This window comes from Camelina sativa, chromosome 11, assembly GCF_000633955.1.
Source record: "Camelina sativa cultivar DH55 chromosome 11, Cs, whole genome shotgun sequence".
In the NCBI taxonomy this organism is placed as follows: Eukaryota; Viridiplantae; Streptophyta; class Magnoliopsida; order Brassicales; family Brassicaceae; genus Camelina; species Camelina sativa.
In genome coordinates, this window is record NC_025695.1 from 30,497,524 (window position 1) to 30,519,752 (window position 22,229).

The 22,229-nt window shown below is 34.3% G+C and overlaps 4 protein-coding genes across 4 annotated transcripts; 1 reads left to right on the top strand and 3 right to left on the bottom strand.

The window, feature by feature from the left end:
• LOC104724706 lies at window positions 879-1,947 on the bottom strand. The gene is made up of 2 exons (XM_019232463.1): window positions 1,630-1,947; window positions 879-1,549 (listed from the first exon to the last, which is right to left on the bottom strand). Exons 1-2 carry the CDS (start codon window positions 1,861-1,863, stop codon window positions 1,094-1,096), a joined length of 690 nt encoding a protein of 229 aa, XP_019088008.1. The 5' UTR covers window positions 1,864-1,947; the 3' UTR covers window positions 879-1,093.
• Window positions 4,853-7,091, top strand: LOC104724708. Its single transcript, XM_010443254.2, has 4 exons — window positions 4,853-5,106; window positions 5,905-6,102; window positions 6,194-6,412; window positions 6,629-7,091. Exons 1-4 carry the CDS (start codon window positions 5,044-5,046, stop codon window positions 6,845-6,847), a joined length of 699 nt encoding a protein of 232 aa, XP_010441556.1. The 5' UTR covers window positions 4,853-5,043; the 3' UTR covers window positions 6,848-7,091.
• LOC104724709 (protein TORNADO 2-like) lies at window positions 7,132-8,911 on the bottom strand. Its single transcript, XM_010443255.2, has 2 exons — window positions 8,228-8,911; window positions 7,132-7,645 (listed from the first exon to the last, which is right to left on the bottom strand). The coding sequence occupies exons 1-2, from the start codon at window positions 8,723-8,725 to the stop codon at window positions 7,334-7,336; spliced, it is 810 nt and encodes a 269-aa protein (XP_010441557.1). The 5' UTR covers window positions 8,726-8,911; the 3' UTR covers window positions 7,132-7,333.
• On the bottom strand, window positions 18,406-20,338 carry LOC104724710 (transcription factor bHLH71-like). Its single transcript, XM_010443256.2, has 3 exons — window positions 19,929-20,338; window positions 19,227-19,694; window positions 18,406-18,755 (listed from the first exon to the last, which is right to left on the bottom strand). The coding sequence occupies exons 1-3, from the start codon at window positions 20,289-20,291 to the stop codon at window positions 18,597-18,599; spliced, it is 990 nt and encodes a 329-aa protein (XP_010441558.1). The 5' UTR covers window positions 20,292-20,338; the 3' UTR covers window positions 18,406-18,596.

Below are 22,229 nucleotides of genomic sequence, written 5' to 3' on the forward strand. Positions count from 1 at the left end.
CTTTGAAAATATCGATCATAATAAGTCAAAGCTGGTTGAATTACTAATTCTTCAAATTGTTCATTTTCCAAATTCCACAGTTCAATTCTCTCTTCATAATTGAGATTGTTGAGGCCTTGTGATCGCAGTTGACATATATGAAATGCCTGAAATTCATTACAAACGACATGTCATTATACATATATTATTTTAAAAGAACAAATTACATTAAATTTAAAATAAAATTTTAACATAAATGAGCCAAAAAAAACAAATTGATAAAACGAAATTACAACAAATTAATCTTCATCTCCGACATCGCTTTGATTATTTTCATTTGGTCCTTGAGAGGTTCCCCAAATATTGAAAAGACCTCCTGGTCTAGGTGTTTGTGGTATTTGTCCACTTTCAAAATAGTTTGTGAAACCGAGACCAGATGATGATGTTTGTTGAATGATAGGTGAAGTTTCTTGTTGAGTATTCCTTGTATTTTCAACTTGGTCACCAAGTGAAAATCCGTACTGAACATTTACCGGAATCGTTCTTGATGATCCGCCTTGTTGAACATTTTGTGTTTGTTGCCATGGTTGAATGTTTGACGGTGTTCCCCAATGTGAAGCATTTGGCGGTGTGCCCCACTGTAGAGCATTTGGCGGTGTGCCCCACTGTGGAGCATTTGGCGGTGTGCCCTACTGTGGAGCATTTGGCGGTGTGCCCCACTGTGGAGCATTTGGCGGTGTTCCCCATTGTTGATAATCAGGTCCCCAAAAACCAGGTGATTTTGCGCTCCTAAATTATTACCCACAGAAGATGGACTGTTGGATGATAGACGTCCTGAATGGGGACTCCCAAATGAATGGCTTGCACCTAACTGTTTTGGCACATCTTGGTTATTCTGCGAAACACCAGTCATCACTTCCAACAATTGTAGCTTATCCTCGTCGGTGCTTGAGGCTATGTCAATGAAATACTTACGCCAAAATACTAGCTCCTTAAGTGCATTAATGCAGGCCCAATAAAATCTAGTATGTTTGGGAAGGTCAAGATCATTAAATATCGCTTCTGCCTTTTTAAATTCATCATAATCATCTTGGTCAAAACCACCAGGGCGTAGTTATTGAAAGTTTTGTCGTTGGAATTCTCTATAGCCAGCAATGGTGTCTTGTATTGTTGTCTCAAAAGATTGTCTCCTACGAGTTCCTCGTGAACCACTGCCAGTAGAAACTCGTGAGCTTCCTCCAGATCTTTGTGAATTACTCCCACGTCTGGCGGTTGACTGCAAATTTAGCCTCCCACGTTGTTGGCCTCTATGAGCAGAATTTTGGTTCGTGTCATCGTCATCAATGGTAACATGATACCCTTCTTCTTCTTCGTCTTGCATCACAAGAATTTGAGGTGGAACGTCACCACTATTGCTGTCTGAATCTTCATGCTCGTTCATCAACTGTTCTCTTCTTTGTCGAGCAGAGTGTTGAGATTGTGATTGAACATCATGTAATATGAAACATCGTTGCATCACATCCCAAAATTGAGGTGGCTTTCTGTTCAAGCTTTTTGTTACTTTGCATCCCTATAAATTTAAATTATTTAGATTCGTGATACCAAAATTTAAAACATATCTTGATGATTAGAAGAATTATTTATACTTACAAACTCTTGATCCTTCCACCATGAGTCAGATGCATATATCATGGATGTATCATGATCAACCGTGATTCCGGTTTTATGTGTAAGAACCTTCCACCTCTTGTAAATTTTTTTGAATTCATCAAGTTTGTTTTTGAAGAATCCATAAGTTATATTCATGTTGAATGCTTGGTTAAATTTTTCTACCATATACTCTCTACCGATAGCAGTAGGATTCTTAAGAGTATAATTATTCATCGCACTTGCTTCGTCGAACAATTGAATTAATGTTTTTTCCTGAATGTACGACCATTTATACTTGTCTTGTTCTACAAATTTTGAAAATACAATGTCATATATTATATAAAATATAACTATTATTTTAAGTTTATAAAGAAAAGCTAAAGAAAATTTACATGTACTGTTGTTTCCGTAGGAGGAGTTAAATTTTTGGTTGGTTGATTTGAACTTGTTTGTCTAGAAGGATTTGTGTTTCTTCGACGATTAGAAAACATATCTACATTTAATGAAAGTCACTGGTTATTATACATTAATAAAGTATTTTAATAAGAATTCTTTTAAATATATAGTTTTACTTCCAAACTAATATATATTTTCATATATACATATACATATATATATATATATTTATATATTAGTTAGGAAAAAAAATTAAAGATGATATGAAACATAATGAAAATGTTCAACTGCTATATAAATAAACTAACATGTATAATTTAAAAAAAAAATAAGTAAACTGGATTACAAATTTTTTAAAAATAACAATATAATTAATACATGGGTGTTTTAATAACCACTATGATATTTAAATAGCATATACAATAGTATTATTTACTGAACAATAAGATTATTATTTTTATTAATTTTCAACTTAAAACACATACTACAACTCTATTTATTGACAAGGAAACTGCACTTTAAATCAGTTTTTATAAATTTAAAATTTAACAAATCATTTAAAAGTGTTTTTTCATTAATTCATTTTAAAAATATATTAAACAAAACCTATATAACATTGTTTTTATAAAAAATGAGAATAGTTTTGTCAATAATAAAAAAAAATTATATGAGAGTGATAAAAACATTATCTTAATGGAGTAGAGTCAAATCTGAGAGAGAGAAGATTAGCTTTTGATAAAAAATATCTAAAGAAAATAAAAAATGTGAGAGTGATTAAAAAAGAAAGAACATTAGAAAAAAAAAAAGAACATTACCTAGAAGGGGAATCGTGGGTTCGTGAGAGAGAGAAGGGAGAGATTATAGTTTTTAGGTTTGTAGCATAGATAAATATCTCATACATAGTACATTTTAATATTAAAAAAATGTATTAAAGGAAACATTTATTAACTGCGGTCTAGAAATCCGTTGGTTATTGCTCATAAATTTTTTGAAACGCGGTCCAAGTTATTATCTTCTCAACAATCCGCTTTTTGTTTTTTTTTTAAACGCACATTAACTCTTTTTCTTCTGATTGGCTACACCTGTGCGGTTTTGATTAATTTTTTTTGAAAACCGCAAATTATTATAATAAGATAGGATATAATTAAGATAAAAATATAATCAACTAACGATAGTATTTTGATTTTATGAAATTTTATTGACATAGTGTAATGATAAAAATATACTATATTTTCTGAGTAAAAGACTAAAATCTATAAAATTTGTAAACTAAAGACCTTTTCAAAAGTTTACTTTAACACGTATATCCAAATATAAGCATAATCATATTCAAAAATTTAAACACATGAAATTTTTTTGACATCGTGAATGATAAAAACAATAATAGCAAAATTATATTTTTAAGGGTCCGAATGGTAACCGCAGATTTAGTAGTGCGGGATAAAGAATTTGCTAGTGCGGTACGGTTCAACTGCGGTACGTGCGGGACAAATATATTTGCGGGACAAGTGCGGTTAATACAAAATAAGCGGTACAAAATAACTTTTGATTGGTGAAAAACTATTTGAAGGGCGGATTTCATATTATTTTCTTAATAACTAGTTTAATTATATATTTCAATTTATTTTGTATTAATAATTATATATATATTTAACATAAGGTATAATTGTAATATATTTCATAGATTTTGTAAATAGATCTTTTATATAAATTATATCTAACATAAGTAAACAGTATAAAACCTAATATCTCTAATTATTAAAATACAATATTATTTTAATATTATATAACAATGATATGAAAGGAAAGATAGTAGAAAAGAGATAATAATACTAGATAGAATTTATATATCTATCATAGAAGTATATACTAGTGAAAGAAAATTAATAAATATATAATATTTTAACAATAATAAAAATTAAAAATTAAAAGTATATATAACCAATTGTGTAATTTATAAAACCGCTAGATAAAACTTGTTTTGGTTTTTTAAGTACGGTTCATACCTTATTTATCTTCCCAAAACCGCACTTATCACTTTTTTTTTTCTATTTTGCAAAACCACAGACTTATTAAAAAAATATTGAATAGTAAACGAAATGCGTTTTTCAAAATCTGTTTATCAATTACGCAAATAAGAGGTTCCATTCAAGGCCTAAAACATGAAAACATAAATAATTGGTACACTTTTATCGAAAAAAGGCACACCATTAATCGATGTAATGATTTCCAAACCCAACTTAAAAAAAATAGAGAAAGCACCTGATGAAGAAACAAAAGAAATATGTAAATGGGGTTGAAGATAGATATGAGATGTCAAATTGCAATAATGGAGCAAGAACTTTCTCAACACAATAAATAAACTTTTCAAGAAAAAGAGAATCACAACTTTTGTAGCATTGGACATAGTAATCAAACCCTTAACAACCAATCAGTGTGATGACTATATATAATAGTAGTATTATCTTTTTTTTTCGGGAAAAGAAAAACCAAAAAAAAAAGAATAAAATTTGACGAGATTTACTACTAATATATTTCGGAGAAAAATAAAAGAAAGAAAAATAATATATTTTGGAGAAAAAATTAAAGAGGGTAAAATAATAGTGAGAGATGACAATAACAAAGAAGGACAGAAAGATATTTTTTTAAAATACCAAAAAAAAAAGAAAAAAAAAAGAAAAAATCAAATCAAAGAAGAAAATTCCAAGGAAAGACCAAAGGATGGTTCCTTGAACCCAACGCTTCTTAGGCTCGGGATTTTAGGTTCGGAATTAGCTTCGGAATAGTTTTTAGTCGACATTGGGAGAGGAGATAAGAAGGCGAGGCTCTTTCTCTTTACTTCTTCGTTTCTTCAAACTCTTTCGCTGCAAGTAAAAGAAACCAAATCTCTCTCTCTCTCTCTACTCTTTCGCTTTCTTAAACCCCTTTATCTCTCTCTAAAAAAACCCACCTTTTTTGAGTAAAAAAGTTTAGGTGCTGACTCGAAATAAAGGTTTGGTCTTTTAACTGCATTCTGAAATGGCGATTGAAGATTACGAGAACCCAAATCGAGAAGTCAAACCTAAGAACAGAAGATTCATGGTATTTCTATTCATAAACCCTTTTCTGGATTATCACATTGTTCATACTCTTCCTCTGTTTACATTGTCTTCTCTTTGTGCTCATACGAAATGTGTACTCTTTTGTGTTCATACGAATCTTCTACTCCTTTAATTTTCAATTCCAAGATTTGGGTTTTGGTTAAATTGGAGTTTTTTTTCACTGGAAGCAAGAAAAGTTGTGTTTTTTCTGATGTTCAAATGCTCTGTTTTTGGTGTAAAGAACAATGCTTTCGATTTTCTTGGAAAAAGCAAAACAAAACAATGTTCTTTGGAAATTTCATATCTTTTTGTCATTAACTTTACTTTATTACTATCTGTGTCACGAAGAACCAAAGCTTGAAGTGCTTGAATTGAATAATGTAGTTTGGTAGATTAGGGTTTCAAATTGGGGGAAATGGAGCAGAAGACGAATCTTTAGGATTAGTAAATAGGATCTTCTTCGAACTAGATTCACGGCGTGTTTTTCGATTCCGTACTTGTCGCCGTTCAAATTGCTTTTGTTTTTATGTTTTTATAAAAAAACTTAAAAAGCCAGAATATATTCTCCGAGACATATTTGGGGATTCCTTACTATCTTTGGTTGCAAGATTATAAAAAAATGTTATTGATAATCTGGTTTATAAAACCAAGAGTCTTCTCAAGTCTATGTAAAGGAGGAGACTTTTGTTTTGATATGTTGAAGTCAATGGTGTTTCTGGTATTAGATTATATATTGAAGTTGTATTGTTTTGAGTTCTTTGGGATAATAATGAGTTATGTTGTTAATGGTGTATTGCAGGGAGCTGGTGGACTTGAGGAAGAAGAGAATAAGTGGCCTCATTGGCTCAAACCTTTACTAAGCGAACATTTTTTTGTTCAATGCCAGTTTCATGGACACTCACCTAAAAGCGAATGCAATATGTATTGCTTAGACTGTACCAATGACTCGCTTTGTTCTCTCTGTCTTCCTCACCACAAGAACCATCGTACCATTCAGGTGTGTTTTGCAATTTCGCTATCCAAAGTTCTCTTATTGTTTTCTTTTTCTTGGCTTTGAAATTTGTTAAGAAGTTGTTGGTTTGCTGCAGATAAGGATATCATCTTATCATAATGTGATAAGGATCAATGAGATACAGAAGCACTTAGACATATCAGGCATTCAGTCATATGTGATCAATGGCGCAAAGGTTGTTTTCTTGAAAGAGAGGCCTCAGCCTAGGCATGGAAAAGGGGTTACTAATACTTGCAAGGTCTGTGATCGTGGCCTTGCTGATAATTTCTTCCGCTTCTGCTCTATTGGCTGCAAGGTACCATATACCTACTTACACTCCAATTACCATTCACTATTGCTTGTTTTCTGACATGGAAGAACTCTGAGTATCTATTACAGAACTTTCCTTTGTTTTGTGGGTTACTTACTTTCTAGTTACAGAAGAAAAGGTTTTGGTCTTCTTTTTTCCTGAGCAAAAGAGACTTTCTTCTGATATACTTCTTCTCTGTATTTTTGGCAATTGAATCAAAAGGTTGCTGGAACATCTGGAAGCTTTGAGAAGAGACTGAAGCATACACCGAATGAATCAGAGAATTCTCTCAACAGTTCTGGATTAGAGAATAACAGTTCAGGAGTAGAGAATGACAACTCAAATCTGCAGAGTGTCAGCCCAACAAGACCTCAATTTCCTCCTGGTTCTCTCCGAAAGCGACGAAGAAAGGGAATCCCTCACCGAGCTGCAGTGAGTTGAGATTGAATCAAGAAAAAGCTCTTGTTACGTTTTCAGGGTTCTTTAATATATTTAGAGACTTCCTCCGGCAAAGGTTATATAGCTTTATAGATGCAGGGTTTGAACTTTCTCTTAAGTGTCTATACCACCAAAGAAAGGCCTTAAGATAGTAGTAAGTGTATATATCTTCTTGATACCTTCTTGTGTAAAGTGGTAGTGTGGTGCAATGAGACTAGGCATTGAGTGATAATATGGTGTTTTTCAATTTGGTTTTGATAGATTACCTAACAATAACGAGAATCACATACGTGAAATACGGATTAGATATTCATAGTTTCACAAACCCAAACCAAAGAGATTATACAAAATATTCTTCAAGTTACAGCAAATGTTCTGGTAGTAGTTGCACATAAAACAGACTACAGGGGCCAAAACGTAGAGAAACGAAAATACAGGAATCCAATAAATTTATAAAAATTCCTCCCAGTTTTGCCACTTAACTTCTCATCATGTATAACCTTGCTTGTACTTCCTGAAAATATCCTCAGTTTCGGCATTTCGGAAGGTGCAGCACCCGATAATGTAAACGATGATCAATCCAATAAGCGTCAAAAGGAGAAAGATATCAGCTTTTAACCAATCTACCTTGATATTTGCGAGCAAACCGGCTTTACAAGAATCACAACCGTAACACAATGTGTTTTGATCGTTGCTCCATTGTAGGCAATCCATATCAGCAGACATATCTATGGGACTTATCCAATAAGTTGGGTTTACAAATGTGAAACCACATTTTGTTGGTGGCTTGCAGCAACCAGACTGAAAATAAAAGAAACGGGGTTAGATTTTAAATAAGATATAAATATTGGGGTCAAAAGAGTTGTACCGCGTGAGTGATTAAGTGCACCTAGTGGAAGAATCTAGAAAAGTTGGGGAGTTTTTAATTTTTTAATTAAAAGGTTAAAACTTTTCCAGTTTTTGTTCCCACAGGCCACAAGCCTATAAGCTAAGAATCATTTATAATTTACAGTTTATCATTTCATTACCCCATCCACCTGTTATTTCCTGGCCATTCGATTTCTACCCTGTACTTTTTATTTAATTCAATTTACACCCCTAGATTTGAAAATTTTTAAACAAAAGAGATCTTCATATGAATTTAAGAATTTAAATTAAAGGATATACTTTTCAGTCTTATTTTAGACAAACCTAACAAGCAAAGCACCAATTTTATCTTCCATTACAACCCCTGTTCTTTTCTTGGGTATTCGACTTTCACCCCCAAACTTTTTTACTTATCAATTTACACCCTACTTTTTCTTCTTTAATGAACAATCAATGTTTCATAGCAAAAACCATAAAAGAGAACAAAAGCTTAAGAAAAGGGCAAAAAGAACTTACTTGAATGGGACTAAGGCGAGCATTGAAGAAATCTTGAGCCATAGTGAATCTCTGGTTTAGTTCAGGGCAGATAGTAGTAGTACTCAAACAAGTACGGATCCTTTCCCATTTATAAGATCTCTGAACTCTTCTACGTAACCAACCAGAGAAATCTTGAAGACTATACTCAAGATAAGCTCTACTTGGCTCTGGATGACCAGCGCCTCTAATGGTTACCATGTATATAAACCCGACAAGAAGACCTAAAAGTACAATGAGAACAAGCATGGCGATTAGGTAAACAACAAGAAGCCACGTGATTCTCCAAAACCCTCCGATGAAACCAGCGAGACCCACTAGGAGGATTAAGATCCCGAGGATTATAACTGGCCATTGAAGGAGCTTGACGCAGGAGTTTACTGTTCCCATGGCTAGCCAGATTCCGGCGCCGATGACAGGAATGGAGAGGAGGACGGAGATGAAGTTTATGCAACCGATTACATTGTTGCTCAAAGGCATCTTTTTTTTGGGGGAGAGGAAACTTTAAACTCTGTTTTTTTGTGTTCTTGAAATGGATTTTAGGGTAATAATAACTTTGAGAGAGAAAGAGATAGATAGAGATTTATCATGTGTGAAAAGTGAATAATGTTATATAAATATTATTTTTTTTGGTTTGAGGGGATTTAGGGTAATGGTAATAATAACTTAGAGAGAGAAAGGATTACATGTGGGATGAAAATGAAACATACTATATAATAAAGGAACTAAGTATTTGAAAAGGAAAAAAAAAGGTGGATTTATCATTTCTTAAATTAGGTATATTGACTATATCTTTCTTAAAAGAGAAAAAGAAAATCAAAATTATACATTACATTTTGAAAATATATTTTAAAATTAGTGTAAAGTTTTCAAAATTGATTAGCAAAGGTGAATACAAAGATAATGTTGATTATGCGTTTTTTTTTTTTGCTAAGATTTTAATGAATTAATCATAAGAAAATTTTCGGAAGATAAATAGATAACACACCAATCCAAAAGACAAATATATATATATATTTTTTTTGAACAAAGAAAGACAAATACTTAAAATGTATTTATTATTCATTATTATTGTATTTAAGATTGAACAAAATTCTTTTTTTTGTTGGTGAACTAAATTAAACAAAAAAATAATTTTCAAGAAGCGTATTCTAATAAATTTGAAAACTAATCAGTAATTTTTTTTAATCTTGATTAACTTTCCGCTTACATTTATGTTTTTAGAAAATTTTGAACAACTTATACTGATGAAATCTTGATAATTTAACAATTCACGTTAGAAAATGTTGAAAAGTTAACTAAAAAAAATCCTTAGTCAGATTTGCATCTGTGCTGAACATCCTTCATCAATTCTCAGTAGCGATTTTTCATTTTAAATGTACCATTTTTCTCTACAATGAAAATAATAGCTTTATTTTAACCATAGAATCACCAAACCACAAAAATCATTAACTTTACATATTACCTATAGGGTCAGTGTTTCAGATGTTCGACATGAGAAACCATTTCACCGTGAGGTATTCCCCTTTTTGTTTCAAAAAAAAAACACCATTGGATCGATCTTCTCGTCTTCTTATGAAAGTTGGCTTAGATAATTGGATAATTTTGAAAGTTGTTATTTTTTGCTGAAATGTTTCGCTACGGATTGTTCAGATCTTCTAATCTTCTAATGATGATGTCTAATATCAAAAATTGGCCGATCTTTTCGTCATAATTGAAAAATTTTATTCATTTCAGGGATCGATTTGCTAATTTTAGTATTAAATACATTCCTCGAGAAGATAATATCTGTGCCGATAAACTTGTGAAATGTGCAAGAACACGCGGTTTCTGTTTTTTCCATGTAAACTCGTCGATACCTAATTGGTTTTCTCTTGAAGACAGTCATTTCCGATAACTTAATATATTGAGTTTGATTATCAAATATATATATAAATTCAATACATTTTGTTTGTTATATATATATATATATATAACAAACAAGATGTATTGAATTTATTCTTACCGACGATTGTTTGGGTATATACTGAACAAAAAAATTTAGATTCAACTCAAACACAAAAGTATCTCCAAACTTCTAATCTATTAAAGACAAGAAAAGTAAATTTGTAAACTTTTTATAATTATCTTCAAATAAATAGACAATCTAACCACATTAATGAGATGACCAAGGGGCTTATAAACACTATAAATATGTCCTAAAACACGTCCAAGGGCTTATGTTGCAAATATGGAAAACTTTGGCTGAATTTGTAAAACTTCCAAAACTTGGCTTCTCTCGTAGACAAAACAGGGTGTCGATCGACACCAAGGTGGTGTCGATCGACACCATCACTCTTCATCGATTCCAAGTTCTCTTCCTTGATGAATTGCTCCAAAATCTCTCTAATTGCTCTATTTTGCTCATTTCATGCCAAATTCCTATAAAACCTATAAAGACTCTCAAAGAACCTAAAAGCACATCAAAAAACTCTAAAAGACTCTATATACCATGGTTAAAAACCACAAAAACCATGATATATCAACTCCTCCAGACTTAGCCTTTGTTTGGCCTCAAGCAAAACAGAAACTTAGACCTGTGAAAGAGGTTTGAAAACTGGGAACTCACTCAATTGCATGATGATTCTTATTCGCACTCTTCATTTACTTGACTCAAGAACTTACTTCTTATACTTAACCATGATAAGCATCAACATTCCTTACTCAAATCCCACAATCCTTTGGAATCTCTGAGATCTTCATTGTCATCTCATTACATAAATTAAAGCAAGTACATGTGAGTTCTTACCTTGGTGTATCGATCAGTGGCATATAGACTCTCTTCAAGCCAAGACATTCTTCATACATCTCCTTTCCTCTCCTTTTTCTCACTTCAAAGGAGTTGATTTCTCCCAAATTTTTTTTTTTTTTTAAGCAAAGGTGTAAGCGAATACCGGGATCATCGGTAATTTACCTACCCCTCGCTTCCAAGCTTTGTGTGATCATTTGACTCAAGAGTAGAATAATGAGGTCACAAGTAATTTATCTACCTCTCTAAACTGATCAAAATCATCTCATCTTCTTTTTTTTTTTTTAAAGTACTGAAGGGGGAGAGAGAGGGGAGACATACTTTGAAAAATTGCACAGTCTTGTATGGCCCGAAGAAGAAGTCTAGTCCACTGATTTCCAACCCCAAAGTAAGAGATTAAGTCCGGTTAAAATCCTGATAAAAGTTGAGACAACGTTAGATCAATCAGATATCCATTGAATAAGGGCTTTCAGGATTGTTGATAAGGCTCATAGTCTTTCTAAGCTTCAGTTCTGAGATCAAGCATTAACAAATAATCATTAGAGTGCTAGCCAAATAAGAGAAATCATTAATCAAGATCATAATTCCCAAAAACAAAAAGAAAATTTTTTAAATATTTGACTCAAACTTTATGGTTTTGACTCACACACACTGAAACTCAAAAACAGAAATGTAGTTAGTAGACAACCTTCCCCAGACTTAAACAACACTGTCCCCAGTGTTATCAAGTAAGAGGAAAGCTAAAAGAAACAAAAATGTATGGAAATTGTAATGAAAAGATGAACTGTTCTCGGGTTACCCAGCGGTGTCGATCGACACTCATCACGAATGGTGTTTTGTTGGCCGAAACTCCTTGTTAGTTGCAGAGAGTTGTGTTGATGGATCAATCCTTGGATGATTATTCTGGTAAGAAGCACTCAAACACAAGTTAAAAGCAACATGATAGATAGACAATTCATAATTTCAAACAAAAATCAAATAAAAACTGACTCAATGCAAAAATGAAAATGACTCAAAAGGAAAAGAAAAAACTAGAAGTGGGTTGCCTCCCACTAAGCGCTTGTTTTCAGTCATTAGCTTGACTGTGTTGAAGCTCAGGCATCGGGTGGAGAAGAACATGGCAATGCATGCTGCCTAGAGGAATGTCTCATCATCCACGGTGGTGTATAAGCTTTAGGTGCATGAGGTCTGCCAAGGATGTGAGGAACAGAACCAGGGTGGGATTTAGGGATGGGTTTGCTTCTCTTATGTCCTGCAAAATCATCAACAGAAGAAACAAGCGCTCTACGATAATCTCGTGGCTTGGTTAACTGAAAAACAGTTTTTGTACCTTTGAAAGTCTTATTGATGATAGGAGGAGGTTTGGGTAAAGAAGATACAAACCTTGGCCTTACCTGTGGACTCTGGACTATGGAGTGGGGAGGTTTCTGTGTTGGAACAGGTTTCTGACTTGAAGCATAGAGAATGTCATGTGAGCTCTCAGTTCTGGTCAAGTGTGGGCTTGGTCGCGGAGGGGTGTCGACCGACACTGATGGTGTGTTGATCGACATTGAGCTTGTTGCTTGTGTATTTGCTTCTTTGCAGCTTATCTCAGCAATCTTCTCAACAGAAAATGTCTGTCCATCAATGGTAGGAGCTCTCCTCAAATTATCCATCTCAAAGTTCATAACCAAACCTTCCACATTCAGTGTTATGTGTCCCTTCTGCACATCTATGATAGTACCAGCTGTAGCCAAGAAAGATCTTCCTAAGATGAGAGGATCTTTAGGCTCTTTATCATACTTCAGCACCACAAAGTCAGTGGGAATCATGAAATTTCCAACCTTAATTGGAATATCCTCTAAAACACCTTCAGGAATTCTTTGAGATCTATCAGCTAAGATAAGAGATAATCTAGTTGGCTTGAATTCTGTCATCTCAAGTTTCACAGCAACAGAATATGGCATCAAGTTGATACTAGAACCGAGATCACAAAGTGAGTGAGCAAATCATTCTGCAGAGATAGTGCAATCAAGTACAAAGCTCCCAGGATCTGGTAATTTCTCTGCAGTCCTACACTGAATCATTGCACTCACTTTCTTAAAGACAACCACTTCTTGCTTCCTCTCTTTCTTTTTCTGTGGAGGCTGGTTCAAAAGAATTGCACTGACATCCTTGGTAAGCAGTGCTCCTTCTTCAGGGCTCAAACCATTTGATACCATTCTCTTCACATAGCGCTTAAGTGGTGGTGAAAGCTTTACTGCATCAATCAAAGGCATCTCAATCATCACCTTGTCCATCATTGCCTTGCATCTAGCATCTTCAATCTCTTGCTTGGACCTTCTTGGCTTAGGAAAAGGAATCTTAGGTTGGTACACCCTTTCAGCAGCTAGAACCTGAGATTTTGCAGTTTCGGGTTCTGTCTGAGAGGGGTGTTGACCGACACCCAGGTGGTGTCGATCGACACTATCATCTGGAGCCGACATAATTGTCAATTTCTCTTCTGTTTCTGCAGAAACAATTTCACCATCATCTTCATCTCTCAGTGATATGGCATTACAAGCATGCTTGGGGTTTGTCTCAGTTCTTCCAGGGAGAAAACCCTCTTACCTTTTAACAGACCCAACAGTTTGTGCCACTTGACTCTCCATCTTTTTAACATGAACATTCAGTGCATCAATCCTTCTAGTAAGCTCTGTGTAGACATTATCAATCTTTCCATTGAATGTCACAATCAAATTCTCCTGACCTTGCAAAAGTTGCTCTAGCATAGCTTCCATCTTACTCTCAGAAGAAGTATGGGGAGGAGGAGACTGATAAGATGAGTTCCCATAGGTTCTAGTATAACCATTGTTCTGTTGCTGCTTCTGGTAATCCGGTTTGGGAGTATAGCCTGAAAAGTTCCCACTGTAAGGCTTGTTGCTTTGCTGATTACCGAATCTCTGACCATGATTCCCATATACAAAGTTGACATCTGCTTCTTCATTCCCAGTCTCAGGTTGTGGCTCAAATGATTCAACTTCAGCAGCAAAGTGAACTGATTTCTTACCAACCAGGAGATTGTGAACTGAATCAAGCTTAGCATTAACAGAAGCTAGCTGGTTTGAATCAAATCCTCCATGTAATCTCTTCCTTTCAGTATCTGCTCTCTTAGTGTTATTGCTGGAAGCCAAATTCTTAATCAAAGCTTCAGCATCTTCTGGAAATCTTGTCTTGAAGTTTCCATGGCTTGCAGCATCCAAAGCTAGCTGATATTCCCAGTCAATTCCTCTGAAAAAGATACTCAATAGCTGCACCCTTGAAAAACCATGGTGTGGACAGTCCCTCTGATAGGCTTTGAATCTCACCCAAGCTGCTTTGAAGGCTTCATCAGGTCTCTGCTTGAAAGAGGACAACTTGACTCTCAACTCCTCTGACATTGCATCATCATAAAAATTTTAGGAAGGCCACCTTGACGTCATGCCAATTTGTCAAAGATCCAGCTGGCAACTGTTTCAACCATTGGGATGCTTCTCCTAGAAGTGAATATGGGAAAAGCTTGCAGTAGATGTAGTCTACAGTCACTCCATTGGCTTTGATACTAGTCACCATGTCTTCAAAGTGCTCAATATGGTCCAGAGCCTTCTCATTTGGCAGGTTAGAGAAGGGTCTTTGTCCAACTAGCTGGAAATATGCAAGCTTCAGCTCAAAGTCATTCCTTGGAAATGGAGGTGGAACAATTGCAGAGCGGTTTTCATACATTAAATCAGCTCTGTTGAAGTCTGCAATAGTCCTGATCAGATCTTGGTTGTTCTCCTGTCTTTGAACCCGGTTATGAACGTGGTTGGCAGCTCCACGTAAGTATGCTGGAGGTGGGTGTCGATCGATACCCTCTGGTTGGCGTCGATCGATACCAAGGTTAACCTCCTCATCGGCAACAGTTTGCTGGTTGACAACAGCTTGTTCGTTGACAACTGGTTCAGCAATCACATTACCCTCTGCATCAAGCTTTTGGCCCTGCTCATTGCGCAAGTGGCCCTCTTGATCTCTCAAAGCACCATCCTCATCGCGAAACAGAATGATTGTGTTAACCATCTTCAAGGATTTGGCTGCTTTTCTGTTCTCACGCTCAAGTTTTCCCAACTCTTGGTTTGAAAGATTCACAGTAGGATCAGTCTTGTTGCTCCTTGTATGAGGTCTAGGAGGAATGCACCTGAAACACCAAAGAGAAGAAAAACAAAAACGTGTAAGTAGAAAATAAAAAGAAAAATTTAGACGAAATTAAAAACTCAAATCTAATGGTAGATCAAAGAGTCCCCGACAATGGTGCCAAAATTTGATATGCTCAAATTAAACCCTAGAGCTACTCTCTCAAATTAAGAGATCACTGTAGTACTTAGGGGTCGAATTCCTCAGAGACTCAAGATCAAACACAATGGATTATAGAGTTTTATGATTACGCTAAATAAAATAATTTGAATTAAAATAAACAATGAAAAATATTAAATGAAAGTGTTGTGAAATCAGAAAATCAAAAAGTTAGGCCTAGGGAATTTCTCAGATAATTATGAAATATTAAATCAATAAATTGATTAAGGTTCAAGCAATTAAAATCAGATCTAGAACTCTAAACTTTTTTGTAAAATAAATCGGTTTTCACTGCAATTATTATCTAGATTTAAAACCAGAAAATCTAAATCTCTTTGTAAAGTTCTAAGTTAAAAATCAGCTTTAAGAACAATTATATTCAAATCTCTTTGTAAGAAATAATTTTGCTCATCAATGGTTTAATCAGGAAAACAATTATATTCTCATATCAATTTATTTCCCTATGATAACAATTCTAGGTGATCAATCAAGAATTATTGTGAAGAACAACCAAGGATGAAGATCATAAAAGATTAAGAACCCTAAAAATCACAGATCTAATAAATCATAAAAACCCTATGAAAAACCCTAAACCTAACAAGCAAATTACTCAGACATGTTTAATAAAGAACAAATCATGATTTTGAATAACATGCAATATATATTAAAAGTAAAAAGAAGGAGTTCAGGAATTCTTCTCTCGAAAGAGTTCAGATCTCTCTCCCAAAAAGCTCTCAATATCTCTCTCTCAAAAAGCTGCTTAGAAAATAACTTCAGGGTTTACAAAACCCAAAAACACTATAAATATGTCCTAAAACACGTCCAGGGGCTTATGTTACAAATATGGAAAACTTTGGCTGAATTTGTAAAACTTCCAAAACTTGGCTTCTCTCGCAGACAAAACAGGGTGTCGACCGACACCAAGGTGGTGTCGATCGACACCATCACTCTTCATCGATTCCAAGTTCTCTTCTTTGATGAATTGCTCCAAAATCTCTCTAATTGCTCCATTTTGCTCCTTTCATGCCAAATTCCTATAAAACCTGTAAAGACTCTCAAAGAACCTAAAAACACATCAAAAGACTCTAAAAGACTCCTTATACCATGGTTAAAACCACAAAAACCATGATATATCAGATAGATTCAAGAGGTACCGGTAACCATGGCTCCATAGGGCCAAGATCATAATGCCGGACCTTCTCAAAAGCCGGTAGTCATAGGTAGGGACCCTAACCAACTCTAAGGGCAGGAAACTCAAATACTCTTTGCAACAACAGAGCAAACATGGGCGAATATGTTCTAGTTGCAGTTCTTGGGGCCTTGTCGCGGCCAAGCAAAACGCTTGGTGAGGGGATCTATATCCAAAGAACAGAGAGATGATAGGGTTGACTTCAAGGAAGCGTGACAGAGACGAGCGACAAGGTTACAAAGGCTTTGGGAAGTCTCAGATCTGATTGAAGCTGAAGCATGGCCGAAGCCGCGGAGCAGAGACACGGTGAAACTTCGGTGCGTTCACCAAAGGACCAGACGGAAAGTAAGCTTAGATGGACTAGGGGAGCACGAGAACGATGGAACAGAGTTCCAGCAGCACCGATCGAACTCGACGCTGCTGAAAAAAGCAATTTCGAAAAATGTGCCAGAGAGCAAAGCGGCTAGGATGAACTGCACGATGGGATCAATAATTAATTTACTAGATAGAGTAACCAACCACAAAAAAATCGTCATACAACCTAAAAGATATTGTGTTATTCATTCAGCTTAATTTCAATTGTTACGAGCATATTTTTCTACTCTTATATTTCATAAAAGGGTGGTGAATGCTCTTGAGTTGAACAAATTTTTCATAAGAAAATAATAATAAAAGGTACCTTGGGTTCAAGAGGAGATGGGGAACTTTATTTGCGAATGCATCTCTTCTGAGGATGAGCCAATGCAAATATCTTGTCCCATCGGAAAGGATCATATTTCTTAATGCTCATTATTAGATGACAATCTTTAGTGCGATGTCTAATCCAGCATTAGGCTTCATTAAAAAGTGTTCTGCTAATGAACAAAAAAAACGAGCATTTAACCTATTGTTTCAACTTTCAACAAACAGTTATATAAATTTTATCTCATTTTCAAATTAAAGAAACTATAAAGGTACATATTGATAAAATCTAAACAAAAAACTATATCCATCTCTTAATCTCGTTTTATATAGAAATTGATTGTATATATGCATACAGTCCATAAACAAAATAAATTTGTTTTCATGTAATAATAAACAACACAATACCTTCGTCGTACGAACCAGATAGTATGAGGAAAATGTGAACAGGTTGACCAAATTCAATATCCAAAAGAGACATGACAAAAGAAAAGAATTATTGTGAATAGTTCAAATAATATTTGGAGATAATGAAGAGAATCTTTATTACGTGAAGAAAAGTCAAGATTTCCACTTCTTTATACGAGTACAAGAATACAACAAGATCATTGGGTTTCGAGTGGAGTAGAAAATGATAAGCAATGAACAGAACAATTAAATAATGAAAAAGTTCATCGTGTACGTGTACGGTGTATCGGTGTATGAGACTGAATGAGTGCAGGATACACAAAACAAAGCCCATATCATAAACTATTAACAAGGGCCACTGGTCCATAAAATAGAGTTGTTGATGTAGATGGTAATGGAACATAAGCAACCGAACACAATCCACTCGCAATGATGGTGGGGTGTCCCAAATCTTGTGTAAACAGTATATTTTAAATTAATTTATCACATCATAATTTACATACGATAACACCACGTACGTAAAATACTTATTTAGAATCAGTCGTTTTGCATGCTAGCACTTAGAATCTTAAATTGGATAAACTCTCTCCAAGAAATATCATCTCTTTAGCCCTTGGAATTTCATATAAACGAACTACTTAAGAAGATAGCCTATCTGAAAAATGTGATGATTGATAAATCTATTAAATATCCAAAGCAATCCAAAACCCTTCACAAAGTGTGACAAGTGTACTAATTTATAACTTACTATCAGAAAATGCATGAAAATAAGAGTAAAACAACTAACATATTAAGGGCCACTATAATCCACATAATTCACATTTAGCCTTTACAAGAGTCAGAAAAGAACCTAGGAAATTTAAAAGAAAGAAGTAAGATTTCTTTATTCTGAACACAAAAAGATGTAAAAAATAAAACTAAAATGTTAAAAAAAAGGAACCAAAAAAAAAAAAGATTTCTCAGAGAGAATGAGTGGCATTTGTGTGATTCAAAGAGAAATCAAAGGGTAGTTCTGACATTGATGAGCAACAAATAGGCTCCTCTTCAATGATACTTAGCATGTGGTGAACTGCTCCTGCAATGTCATCTACTGAACTTAGCTGGCAACTCTCTTCAACCTTTTACAATCCAATTAAAACAAATGATATAAAATTTACAATATTAACTAAAATAACATTATGTGAATTTGTAAAAAAAAAAAGGTTTAAATTGTTATTATTAACTCACGTGGCAATAATTGAACCTGTTTTCAAGAAATAGGTAAAAATAAGAAAAATGACTCCACCAAGTATGGTAATAAATGTTGGACCAAATCTAGTTAAGAGTTCATAGACATTCCTTTTATATGCTCTGTCCCTTGGACCGCACATAATCTACCCGTCTTGCTTTAAATGCCTAACATACATTCCCAAAAACACCCCTCAAATTCGGTTTAGTCCGGTTTAATTTGGTTTTGTGTATACTAAGATGATAAGAGCTTATATAACCCTAGTACTGATAGAGTAAAGTAGCAGAAATGGGCAATGCTAAACTTGCATTTGAAGTTTTGAACTAATCCAATTTAGTACGGTTATAAGTTGATTTATTACCTTAGCGCTGATGGAGTAAATAACGTAAGTGTCCATTGTTGTGACGCTAAGATGAAGAACCGAGAGTGAAAGCGATTGTAGAGCAGCCACCAGCCTCGAAAGCTGCGGTGGCCTAGGAGTGGCCATCGTAATCCACCGGAAACCTCTCCTCCTCGACAAGATTCTGATGTTAGCATGAGTTTCGATTAGAGTCACCTCGAGATCTTCCAAAGCGGTTTTCACCGAGCTTGTTGAGCCGTTCCTACTCTCTTGGCTCGGATCGTAAGAGTGAAGAAAGAACTGTGATATCGACAGCGGAGACTGTTGATGAGGATTCTCCGGTTCGCCGTTTGAGTCTTGACTTGTTGAAGTAGTAACCGACTGGTTTAGTTTAGCATTGTGAAGCTTTTGAGCTTCAAGAGATAGTAACTTGTGTTCGAGTTCTTTGATGAAATCTATGGCTCCACCTACTATTGAAGCTTGATCACCCTTTCAAGAAAATAAACCCACCAAAAGTAATAAACGCGTATAAGTGAACCCAAAACATTAAATTAAAAAAACTTTTGAAAGATTTAAACCTTTATAGTGAATCTTTCATATATAAAAGAAAAGATAAAATTTTAATAATTTTCTGAATTCTCAAAAAAAATTGAAACCCTAGCTAGTTTAAAATTCGTAAACTTTTCTTAATAAGAATTATGAAATTATCCATAAGAACTGAACCTTGTGAGCAAAAGGTTGAGGCATGAGAGATCGTAAGACAGAGAGATGTTGATTCATTTGTCTTCTCCTATTTCTCTCGACGGCAATGTGAGTCATTCGTTGATTCTCAGCTTCTTCTTCGTTTTTGCAAACCCTAGGCTTCCTCCTCCTCCGCTTCTTCCCTCGATTTGTGGCCGGTGGTTGTCGCGGTGGTGGTGGAGATTCTTGACGAGATATATCCTCCATGATTGTGTTCTTGGATATGATGACATCATTTCCCGGCAGTGGCTCGAGGTCAACGAGAGACTTGAATGGAGTTGGTGAAAGAGTTTCGGAGAGCAAAAAGTTTAAGAGACCATTTGATGATAAAGCTTCTAGAGTCATTGCTCTTGACGTCGTTTATTCCCTTATTGAATTACCAAGTATCATTGATTTATATAGCAACACTCCAAATCTCTAATTTCTAATTTTTGAAAAAACATATATATATATTCAGTTTAAAAAAAAAAAAACTTGCGGGCGAAAACGACATTTTTCGGAAAAATAAAAGGCAATGATTAAATGAGAAAAAAAAAATGACAAATGTTGAAGCTATGGTGCTCTGAGTGTGTACATGTGAGACATTATTTGATTGTGATCGGTACTATCATGGAAGGGTTAATTATCAACTTTGCTGAATCACATACTTTTTCATTATTTTGTAGTAGTTTGACCATTGATAAAAACATGCATAATCACATATATCATTTTTATGTTTCCACATATTATCAGTTCGTAAATTTTAGTTAACTTATTACAAACCTAAATTATAATAGGAAGAGCATATGAATATATGATTTCTCAATTTACAAGAAAAAGATAACTTACTAAAATCTGAGACATCTATCCATTATATATTATAATTTAAACACTCATTTTTAATAAGAATTCGGAAACGAAATTCATAAAGTAGATAATGCTTGACTCTAAATTCAACTGATGTATGCTACTATTGACCTCCGGTCATAAAAGATGTATAAGAGTCCGCAGAATAAAAATGTCACAAGCTGTGTAAATTGTAATCATCTTCCAAAATGAATATGTTATATGTATGGATTCTTATTTTTCTTTTCCAATTCATAGTGTATATATAAAGATATATAAAATGCACATGTATACATTTTCATAGATCAGAAAAGGATTTGAGAAGGAAGGAAGAGCAATGGAGTGCTGGTGGCACGTGAGATGGGTCAGACAGAGTCTAAGGTCTTGTTATTTTCTCGAAACTCTGGACCATTCTCTCTTTTTCACTTAATTTACCCTTTTTACTACCCTAAAAAACCTCTACCTATTCTTACAGTTTTTCAAGTAGCAACCCCCTAAAGAATCTTATACATCATCATACATAATTCTTGTTAGTTGCAAAATTCAGAAATCTATATATACAGAAATGCTAACGCAATTGTTTGCATTTTCAAACTCTATATATGGGACTTCAAATCTTAGCAAATATGATTATTTTGAGAATTACTGTTTGTATATCAACTTTGATTTTTTTGAACACAAATTAGAATGCAAATATGTGTATTGTCTTCGAAAAAAAAAAAAAAAAAGTAACACTCAAACTCAATCATAGAAATGGAGAGCAAATTCCAAATATTCGACTCAAGAAGGAAAAACAAATGGGACCAAAACCGGTTCGGTATTTAGCAATGTTGGACCGTGGGGACCGGACAATAACATACACAAAAAGAGACAAATTAGTGCTGGAAGAAAGCAAAAATTCACATTTCCTATTTATATATTCCTCTTGAATATATTTGTTGTGTGCTTAAATTCTGTACAATATCTATAAGATATATATTTTGTATATGTATGATATTGGGAAAAGTGATAAATTATTAATTGCAATTGTATGCTTATAATTAAAAAAGGACTGTCTCCATTTCATCAGTCAGTTTTGTTTGCACATTAGAAGGACCAGAGAAGAACCTATGAAGAAGGTAAAAAACACAACCCGTGATTACACAAAAAAAAAATTCTCTATTCATTTTCATTTATTTGATTTAGTTTTAAACTATCTGTACTTTTCTGTGTTTTTTTCTGATACAAATTGTCAGATCTCTCAAAAACAAAAAACGTTAACTTTCACGAATTAGACAATAGCTCCGGACACAAGATCTATCAAATGTTTTTGGTAGCAGAAACAAAACACCCCATGCAAAATTCTACAATTGATCAAACATACAAAACCAAGTTAACAACTAAATAATTAGACCACAACTACTAAAAATTGTTTATTCGTTTAACACTCAACAATGACCGTTAACGTTGCTCTAGTAT